The 10,962-nt window shown below is 40.6% G+C and overlaps 1 protein-coding gene across 1 annotated transcript in view; it reads right to left on the bottom strand.

Moving 5' to 3' along the window:
- The window catches only part of MLLT3 (MLLT3 super elongation complex subunit), a 133,638-nt gene that overhangs the window by 13,008 nt on the left and 109,668 nt on the right, over positions 1-10,962 (bottom strand). The window contains exon 7 of the mRNA XM_035895577.1: positions 4,858-4,936. Coding sequence (XP_035751470.1) covers positions 4,858-4,936 — 79 coding nt within the window. The remainder of the gene's footprint in view (positions 1-4,857; positions 4,937-10,962) is intronic.

The following is a 10,962-nucleotide window of genomic DNA, read 5'->3' as shown; positions in this document are numbered from 1 at the left end:
ACCCCCCCCCCCCCCCCCCCCCAATGTTGGGAGGAAAGTCTTAAAACATTAACCAAAATTCTTTTGCATTCCTGGGTTTTAGCTTTTTTTTCTTTTTTTTTTTTTTTCTTTTTTTTTTTCCTTTCTCAAAGGGTATTATACCCCTGTGAAGATCTACAGGGACATACTGATCAGTAATAGTACATTTGTTAGGTTAATCCATGTATTCAGAAGCAGACTCACAATTTTGACCAACTCATACTGGCCAAGGCAGTTTTTGTCTTCCTGTTTTTTATATATTTAGCTTTAGCTGTTCCCTTTATTTCAGGGTCAATTTCAGGTCAAGTAAGCACTTTGTCAGTGTTCATACGTAAAAAGTGCATTAATACCATGCAACACCATGCTATCTCTTTTCCTGAATTAACAGAAGGCACAAAGATTGACTTGCTCATAAAAATGCACTAAATTCAGTTTGGGATTTTGGGTTGATTTTACTCAATTTATTTTGCTGTAAAAGACAAGTTACAGAAAGAGGAATATATTTAACATATCTGGGAAATGTAAAACTACAGCTGCTTGAAATAAGAATGCACAAAAGCAGCTTAGAAGAGGGAAGGAAGCAAAGACTGATGCCACAGGGCATTTAACTCTGAAGTACAGTTCATTTGAGACACCAAGCAGCAAGAAAAAGCAACAGTGATGGCTGCAGGAGCAGCAATTACTATTAGGGTCCTGCAATTCCTTCAGCCCAGGAAACACAAAGGACTAATATTAGTGAACAATGTGAGCTTCAGAATGTTCTTTAAAGGGAGATGAAGCTCGCAACTCTTTATTTGCTAATGGGTAAACAGAGTCAAGGAGTGTCACCCCTGGTCACTGCCAGAAGAGTAGACGTCTGTCTGTCAGGGTCACACTCCTAATAGGGAGGAATGTATTTGTGGATTATTCCAGACCTAGCAAGGCTCAGGTCACAGGCGTTTTGACTAGTTTCATGCAAGTGACTTCAAAGCTGATGTTGAGAATGATTTACCACTAAGGCTGCACTAAAACTTTTGTAAATTGGCAGTTTGGGCAGGTTCAGATCAATGGTTTCCGTTTCCTATTTTTACACCTTAAGGTTGGCTGGTGTCCTGGTTTCAGCTGGGATAGAGTTAATTTTCTTTAAAGAAGCTAGCATAGTGCTGTGTTTTGGATTTAGTACTACAAGAATGTTGATAACACACTGATGCTTTTTGTTGTTGCCAAGTAGTGCTGAGACTACTCAAGGACTTTTTGAGCTTCTCCTGCTGGGCCAGGTGCATAACAAGCTGGGAGTACAGCACAGCTAGGACAGCTGACCCAAACTGACCAAAGAGCTATTCCATACCATATAACATCATGCTCGGGGGGGTTAGTTGGTTGGTTTCAGGGAGAGTGATCACTGCTCAGGGACTGATCGCGGCTTGGGACGGGCTGGGCATCGGTTGGCAGGTGGTGAGCAATTGCATTCTGCATCATTCATTTTGTGTATTCTGTATATTCTCTTACCATTCTCATTATTATTATTATCTTCTCTTATTAAACTGTCTCTATCTCAGCCCACGGCTCTAACCATTTTTTTTCTTCCAGAGTCTCTCCCCCATCCCACTGAGGGAGGGGGGAGTGAGTGAGCAGCTGCATGGGGCTTAGCTGCCAGCCGGGTTAAACCACGACAGCTGGGAAGAAGCCCACATGGTGCTGACAGACAAATTCCTGGTGGGCCAGACTCTTGTACAGGTGACAAGGAAAGGGAAGCTATACTGAAGTGTTTCTTGTCCATGCAACCACCGCTGATCTGCAGAAACAGTGGATCTGTGATCCATTTTCTGTGCCCATTTGGGTCTCAGGCAGACAACGCTCAGCTATTTGCAAATGGTAACTTGCAGTCTGACCGAATATCTAATCATCTGACCCTTGAAGGAGGGAAAGGACTCCATCCATGGCTTTTATATTCCCTTTAAAAGGGAGGAGAGAGGGCACACTCAGCAGCATCAGCACAGGGATGAAGGAAGAATTTGCCCACTTTGATCTTTTGGAAAATGTTCTTATTGGTCCTTGACTGTTGAGGTGGGTGAATGAGAGACATGGCATAGGGACCTAAATTAATTGAGGTAAAGGGTTAGAAAAGAAGATTAAATTATAAATATACAAAGAAGGATTCCACGTTTCAAGAGACATAAAAGGGTATGGACACAAGGATATTTCCACAGACTAGGCTAGGCTAGAAAGGCTAGTTTCCTCACACCTTATTGGGCAAAGACACTAACAACCCAAGTCCTACTGAAGATGGTGATCTTTGTCTGCACTGAGAGCAGATTAATCTCACTCCACTCCATAGGCCAAAGTCAGCTTCTGAGAACGCATTCATGTCCTCTCCACAATGTATAGAAGGAAGAAAATGATAGAAAAGACTTGGTAAAAGGCAGATGAAAGGAAAGCATCATCATCTTACTCTTGATAAAAGAGCAGAGGAAAAGGTCAGTAGGAGGGCAGGTAAAATAACTGAGCAAAACCTAATTTTGTAGTGAAATTTAGTATGACATATGATTAGCTGATCTTGCATAAAACACCAGCACGTAACTCCACAACATGGAAACTGGTATCTATGCTTGCAAATCATCCAAAACATCAGTCCTTGATTTTATTTTTAAATGGAAGCAGAAAGAAAACCAGCACACATTCCTCATAATCCCTAGACAGCCTGCTGTCCCAAGCTTAAGCTAACTCACTGTTCTTGCCTATGTCTTTTCCAACCATAGCAGAGGGCCTTTTTATCGCCTGATACTTCCTTGCTGGGTTCTGTGACAATCAGACAGTCCTGCCTCAAGTTGCCAACAGGCTTATTCCCCTTTCTCGGAGAAAAGGGAACTTGGGAGTCCTGAGACATCCATCACTGACAGCCACATAGGCATTAAACAACCTATTGTTCAGACAAATTTTCACTTCATTTAGGACCACGTCTGTCACCCTGAGCAGCCATTTTGTACCCAGATAGCTGTTTCTGTAGACTTTCCCAACAATCAGCAAAGCATTAATTTTTAGGTCTTTTGTTTCTAGCGCTGATAGCGATGTCACTGTTAATCTTCTGCTCCTTGCTATCACTTTATTTAAAATTCCATTACAACCTTTTTAAGGGTTTGAGAAGTTGTTCTCTCCTAAAGGGTTAGAATAGGTAAGGAGAAACTGAAAACGAGGAGCTGCCCAAGAGCAAGGTAAAGAAATGGAAAAATAACAGAGTAAGCCCCAAGAGCAGAAGAACTTGAAGAACCTTAGGTTAGCCCACTGCTTATGTAAAAAGAGTTGAAAAAAAGCTCATACTACGGTTTTCTGACATTTGGGTATTGGAGTTTGAATGCAATGGAAAAAGAGCAATGGCCCTGGAAAGTAACTTCTAGTTAGGGAAAAAAAGCATGGGTTCTGACCAGAGCACAACATACAGCAGGAACATGCCACAGTATGCCTGGTGCTTCATCCCTTTGATATACAAATGCACAGTCTGAGCAATGAATGCATTTAGTTAACTGGAACTTCCAGAAAGAAGCAGTAATCCCTATTTACTGTCTCAGGAAAGAAGAGACATATACCACTCGCAGTACTGAGTTGTTCACATCAGAGGAGAAATCTCGCATCTATTCTTGAGAAGGTACAAAAAAATGCAAGACAGTCTGTGACAGAAGAGATGGATGGATCCAGTCTGCTCAGAAGAAAATACTAAGTCAACAGGTTTCTGCCAAACATAAGATAACAGACACATGAATGGGAATCCAAACCCTTTGGCTTGTAATGGACAGTTCACACCACTAATGAGGTTTTCATGAGAGCAAAGATGGGGTTTCAGCAAAAAGAGGTTCTGTTTAGCCTTAGATAAAAACTAAATGCCTGAAGCCAGTCATCAACCACAGTTCACTTCAGCTCTTGCTTTCTTTCACCTGCCAGAACACATTAGAAAATCAGTACCAGTCACGTATAGAAAGGCAGTAGGACTGTTATGCATCATGTGTAGATCTACTTAAAAACAAACTGCCTGCCTGCGGCAGCAATGTATTTTCATAGCCTTAAATCAAGTCTTAAATATAAATGGATAAAACAAATGCAATCTGAATTAGGAAAAAGCTGCTTTTTTAATGCTCCTGATACAAAAAACAAAACAAAAGCTGATTAAGAATGTATCAGTTGTACAATCTTATAAACCCAGGGAAAAAGGCCAAGCAGTAACTCAGTAATTTAATAGATCATGTAGAATGAATCTCAACTTATTTACAGAAAACCTGCCTTGGCAAGTTCTCTGGGAAGAAAAATGCATTTCTTTATGAGATCCAAGTAAACCATAATTATTAGCCAGAAAAGCAAAATGCAAACTTAAAGTCAACTTAGTCTAACCACCATCTTCCCCTGACATGTATGTAAGTAAAACTCTTGAAACTTCCTGATAGCATGGGATGATCATGGCCCTTTGGAAGGATCCATGTGCACATATCTTTGGGTTTCCCATGGGAAGCTACACCTTCCTGAGCAGGGCTTCAGATGGAGCCAGGTGCCACATGACCTAACCCTGCAAAAGGACAACCTCAGAAACAGAAGCTCTTTTGAGTTTAGCATCTGTTAAATGACTGGAAGGTACCTAATGCTTCAAAACAAATACCCTTCACACCCTTTTGTCAGATATATATTTTCTCCCCTTTTATTTTGCCCTCACAGCCACATCTGAAAACAACCCGAGGAAAAGTCTCTAAAGCAAAACTGCGGCCAGTTCAGGCTCTGAAAGGCAGAAAAAAACTGGTAATGAGATGCCACCAGTTCTCCTTTTATTGGCCCCTTCATTTCACACATTCCTTTCAATTTCTTTTCCTTTGTTGGTACCTTGTTGTCTGCTGTTTTGAGATGGTGTAAAACTGGAACTGGAACTGGAGCTGGAACTGGCAGGACTGGGCTGTTCAGACTTAAAAGGAAAAAAAAGAAAATAAATAACATTGTAAGAAACATTTTTGCCTAGAACTCTTACTGTTAGTTACTGCCTAAGTCATGCTGTCAAGAAAAAAGAACTACAGAACAGAATAACACTCAAAGATCTTTATTTCAGGTGTCAGTGAAGCAAACACTGTGGAAATTTCTAGTTCTTAACAAAGCCAATATCCTAACACAAGTTTCCAATGCCTTGTTTCAAAGGCTATACAACGTAAGAGCCTGAACAACAGACCCGAGGCTCCTGTGTCCTTGTCATACTGTAGTTGCAACACTTCTTAAATTACTAATGTTGTAGAAGAATTGAAAAACAGAGGAAGACCGGAGCAGACCACACTAAATGCCAGAAAACCTCAGACAGACAGTTTTCTTTCTTTCTTCCTTAGAAAAGAAGTCTTAAGATGAGGATTCAAAGTAAACTTTTCTGCTGTTATTGGATTTCTCCTCATCCCAACACTTTCCATATGTATTAAGACCCCACAGATTGTAATAGTGATTGTACCAGAAATATTGCCTTGTTACACAGGGAAGTTATCTGGAACACACAGATTACAAAGAAGAACTAGATTTGTAAAACAGAGTTGTTAAAAACCATTTACATTATATAACAAACAGTTCTACACAGTTTTTCCACTATTGTTTAAAATGTATAAATTTCTCTCTAAAATTCTATAAAATTACTGAAAGAGGCCTATGTCCTGGTTTCGGCTGGGATAGAGTTAATTTTCTTCATAGAAGCTAGCATAGTGCTGTGTTTTAGATTTAGTACTAGAAGAATGTTGATAACACACTGATGTTTTTAGTTGTTGCCAAGTAGTGCTCAGACTACTCAAGGACTTTTTGAGCTTTTCCTGCTGGGCCAGGTGTTAGTGGGTTGTGCGGTCGCGGGCAGAGTGATCAGAGCTCGGGCTGTGTGATCGCGGCTCGGGACGGGCTGGGCATTGGTCAGCTGGTGGTGAGCAATTGTGTTGTGCAACATTCATTTTGTATATTCTGTATGTTCTCTTGCCACTCTCATTATTACTATTATTATTATTTTCTCTTATTAAACTGCCTTTATCTCAGCCCTCGGCTCTAACCTTTTTTTTTCTTCCTGATTCTCTCCCCCATCCCACTGAGGGAGGAGGGATTGAGCAAGTCGCTGTGTGGTGCTTAGTTGCCAGCCATGTTAAACGATGACAGCCTATTACTTCATCTAAAAATTCTGTGTAATTTTTCTCACAGTGGTTATGACTTGTGAGGGTTGTACTGAGAAGTCTTCCTTCCTGCTGCCATGTTGCATGTTGCCACATACTTTTTTGCTTGCTGTTTCTTAGGTTCAGTGGCCTCAGGTGCATGGGTGTTGGTACGTACTTGCACACTCATCTGTGTACATGAGACAAAGAACAAATCTGGGATGTGGGCACAGAATATGTTAATGGAAAACATAAAACAAGAAATAAGTGTCCACACAGAATGAATGGTGAAAATCAGGTTAGAAATTAACAGTCTAAAAAATCTACTATTGAAAAGAAAACCTGCTTGCACTTTAGATTTTGTACTACTGCATTATCATTACATGCTATCCAGGCTAAGGAAAGTTTCGGACTTTCCTTCCCTGTGCAATATCCCTTGTGATTAAATGAAAACTAAATTGCTCTCAAAAATAACGGCAGTAATATCCAGTCAGTGTAAAACTCTGTTTTCACACAAGCAGGCTACCTAAGCTTAACAGTTGCTTTTGCTCCCTAAATCAATCTATTGTTGCCATTCATAATGAGCAGGCAGATTTACGGCCTTTTAACTGCCTTTTCTCACAATAAGAGATGCCTATTTGGACAACAGAATGCTTGAGAAAAACACCATCAACATCTGCTCTCCTCAAATCAACACCAGCTCCAGTTCTCACAGACACACAGCCCAAATACAAACTCTGGACCTGACTGTATGGGTATATCCAGCTTCCATACAGGTGAATCAACCCTGTGCAAGAGAACCCAACCCAACCAACAACACAGCACATTTCTGAGTACCAAGAGAGATTCTTACATGGTCCACAGCATCAGACCTTTTTGGAAGATCATGCAGCATCACTTGACACTGATCCAAAAATCAAGTAATTCTGAAAAAACTTTTTTTTTTTTTTTTACTGCCTGAACTTCTGCAAAGCCACACAACAGTTTTAGCTGTAAAATAATTACAACATGAAACAGACTGCACTGATGAAGAAGTCAATGAAAACTTTAAAGACATCACCGTTCTGGAAACTAATTTCAGTCTTTCAGCTTCAGGTTACTCTTAAATACCTGGTTTATCTGTCACTTGCTGCTTTTTTCAGCAAAATTACTAGCTGACAACTGGTTTCTGCAAATTTCCATTAACTGTATTTTTCCTTTATTCATTTCAACATGAACTTTTAACTTACGTAAAATCCATTCCTTTAAAAAAGTTACAAACACTAAAAGACCATCATATTCAGTTTAAAATACTTGAAGTGCTAAAACTGCAGAAGCCCCCCCCCACACACACATGTGCAGATACTTCTCACCATTAAAACTTCTTTGTGAACCAGTTTACTAGAAACGAAAAAAGGGAAAAGGCCTGGTCTTGTTCACATTATAAGGCATACAAACACCAGTGGAATTCCTCCGTGTCAAAAATTTCTCCCAGCATTAACTAATTGACACACAATCACAAGAAGGAATGGATATGAATACACAGAAAGTTGCTATAATTCCTGATAAAAATTCTGCTCTGCTTTAGCAAGATCACTTTGAGAAGCCAAACCACAGAAAGTCCCAGTGAAACACAAATATCATCCATACTCTTTTAAAAAGGGTTCTTAATGCCTCTTGAAACAATTTACATTATTTCCTCAAATAGCCCTGTCTGAAAATTTATTCCAAGAAATACAGATTAGCATACATGTTAAAATTGTTAAGTGTCGGAAATTAAACCTCGCTTATTTGACTTTGCGAAATCTGGGGTGAGAGCGCAGGCAGAGGAAACAGCTGCTTTTAAAATAAGAATGAGTGTTTCAACAGAAAAGACTTGCCTTTTTAGAAGGAACTAAAAATATGCCTTCCATATATGAACATGGATTAGTGCCGACAACACTGTTGCTTCTAGTTACCAGAGGCTATCTTTTGTCACTTAAGCAATGCTTTTTGACAGTTTTACAGGCTGTTATCCCAAGGACGTAGGTATTTATGGCTTTATTCACTTGGGCTTTCTGCTCTTATCCAGTGGTTACTAATCACCAAACACATTTTTTTTTTTTTTTAAATGGGTCTGAAATTAGCTAAAGGGTGTCCTTCAACAATAAAAGCTTTTTGACAGTACCAGCAAAGAGCTTCTCTCATATGTCCTTTTCCTGTTTTACTAGTTTTCCCTTCCTGCAGACAAGCTAATGAGAGTTTGGGCCCAAACTGTTCATTAGTGCAATGACCCGATATGATTTATTGCATTCTTAGACAGTCTATTTCATTTTAGTGCTCTCACACCAATGCACAGGAGACACTAGCTTCTTTATTAGGCCTGATTGAGGGATTCTGTGCTTTGAAACCATTCGGGAAGAAAAGGGACTTTTCTTTGGCTCAAGTTTTCCCTGAAAAGGTACCTTTTTCAGTAGCTCTAAATCACTCAGTTGCTGTCATTTCCAAACTTTTGTCTGTTTTTACCAGTAGTACAACTTACTCTTGAGCTGCAAACAATTCTCAGGCAAGCTCACCTGTTTATGACACGGGATATAGTAGAGCTGTTTCCATAATATTTCATGGTTGCCCAGATCTATATAACTTCTTCTAAAAATAAGCCCCATCATTTCAAGCTCCTTATTTATATTAAAAAACAGAAAACATCTGTATGTGGGTGACAATGGCTTTTCTTGCCTTCCCCTGAACTGTCTCTGAAGAAAACTTACATATTGTTTCCTGAAACAAAATTTAAATGGTGTAGTAATACCCCATGTCATATCAGCCAGTCTACATATTTCCTATTTTTATGCACAATAGTCTAAAAGACTTATGTTTCCCTGTGCCATACATACTGAAAAGTCTATCTACTTAAAACTGCTTGTAGCTGTGTATTACTTCTGCTTCCACTTTGTCCCAGGCTAGCTTTTGGGGGAGGAGAAACATGCTCCCCCAGGACAAGCCTTTTTCTCTAACAGGACTCCTGTACTTACAACTTCTACTGCCTCTTAAGCTCCCTGTCACTGATCACCACCTCAGCTTCTAGTAGAGTAATCCAACCCACCTGTAGAATGGGTTGCACAACCCCGCCTCATCCACCAAGTGTCCACATTTGCCACTGCCAAGGGGAGACACCATTTGGGTGTCCATGATACCATAAGTCTGAACTCAGCTGCCCACACCATGCTGAAGTTCTATACCGCCACATCTCCTGACAAGCTGCTACATTAGCAACTAACCTCCAAGGCAGGGCAAAACTCTTTAACCACTCTCAAAAGTTAGCTTGCAGAGTGCAAGCTCCCAGGGAAGAGGGAAGAACAGGGGTATGGAATGGGAAGTGGAATTCATTTTCTTATAGAAATGGAAATACTTATTCATAACTACAATGTTTAAGGAACTAAAAATTATTTAAAGAAGTAATTTAAGATTAAGGAGATGTAAAATTTAAACAGGAAATGCCAGATTATTGATTTTTCAGAGGAGGGAGAGACAGTCATTTGTCAGAGAATGTGATCTAAGGTGTTGATATAATTAGCTGCCTTAATTATTTGTACTAATTTCAAACAAAAATTCCATAACACTGATGGAGATGAGGTTATTTGTTAATTAAGTTCACTCTGTACCTCTTACCTGAACAAGTCCATGGGGCCTGATTGGATGTACCTGTGAGTGCTGAGGGAGCTGTGAAATGTCATTGCAAGGCCACTCTCAATCTCTGATTGACCACAGTGACTGGAAGAAGTGTCTGAATATTGGAGGAAAGCAAATGTCACTCCTGTCTTCAAGAAGGAGGTACTACAGGCCCATCAGCCTCAACTCAATCCCTAGGAAAGTGATGGAGCATTTCCAGGCACTTAAGAATGAGAAAATCATCAGTAGTCAGCATGGCTTCACCTAGAGGAAGTCATGACTAAGCAACTTGATAAAACTTCTGTGATGAAATAACTGGCCTGGTAGATGAGGGGAGAGCAATGAATATTATCTACTTGGACTTCAGTAAGGTCTTTGACACTGTGTCCCCAGGATCCTCATAGACAAGCTGTTGATGTATGGGTTGGATGAGCACAGTGACATGGATTGAAAACTGGCTGAATGGCTGGGCCCAGGGGGTTGTGATCAGTGGTGCAAAGTCTAGTTGGAGGCCAGCACCTAGCAGTGTACCCTAGTGTTCAATGCTGGGTCCAGTCCTGTTTTACATCTTCATTAATGATCTGGATGATGGGGCAATGTGCCCTTAGCAAGTTTGCTGACTACACAAAACTGGAGGATTGGCTGATATACCAGACGGTCATTCTGCCATCCAGGGGGACCTTGATAGGCTGGTGAAACGGGCCAACAGGAACTTCATGAAGTCCAACAGGGAGAAGTGTGAAGTCCTGTACCTTGCACCAACACATTCTGGGGGCCACTCAACTGGAAAGCATCTTGGCAGAAAAGCACCTGGGGTCATAATGGATCTTATTAATGTACATAAATACCTGAAGGGAGGGTGCAAAGAGGATGGAGCCAGGGTCTTTTCAGTGGTGCCCAGTGACAGGACAAGAGACAGCGGGCACAAAGAGAAACAAGGGAGGTTCCCTCTGAACATCAGGAGACATTTTTGTACTGTGAGGGTGACCAAGCATGGGCACAAGTTGCCTGAGGAGGTTGTGGAGTCTTCCTTCCTTAGAGATATTTTTAAAACTCTACATGTGATCCTAGGCAACCAGCTTTAAGTGGCCCTGGTTGAGCGGGGGAGTTGAACCAGATGACTGTCAGAGGTCCCTGACAACTTCACCCAGTCTGTGATTCTCCAAATTTGAAACACAGCCTTCATTCAACAGTTAGAAAA

This window comes from Egretta garzetta, unplaced genomic scaffold (assembly GCF_000687185.1).
Source record: "Egretta garzetta isolate BGI_Z169 unplaced genomic scaffold, ASM68718v1 scaffold175, whole genome shotgun sequence".
Classification (NCBI taxonomy): domain Eukaryota; kingdom Metazoa; phylum Chordata; class Aves; order Pelecaniformes; family Ardeidae; genus Egretta; species Egretta garzetta.
The sequence above is the reverse complement of the archived record's forward strand: the minus strand, read 5'-3'. Positions and strand labels throughout refer to the sequence as shown.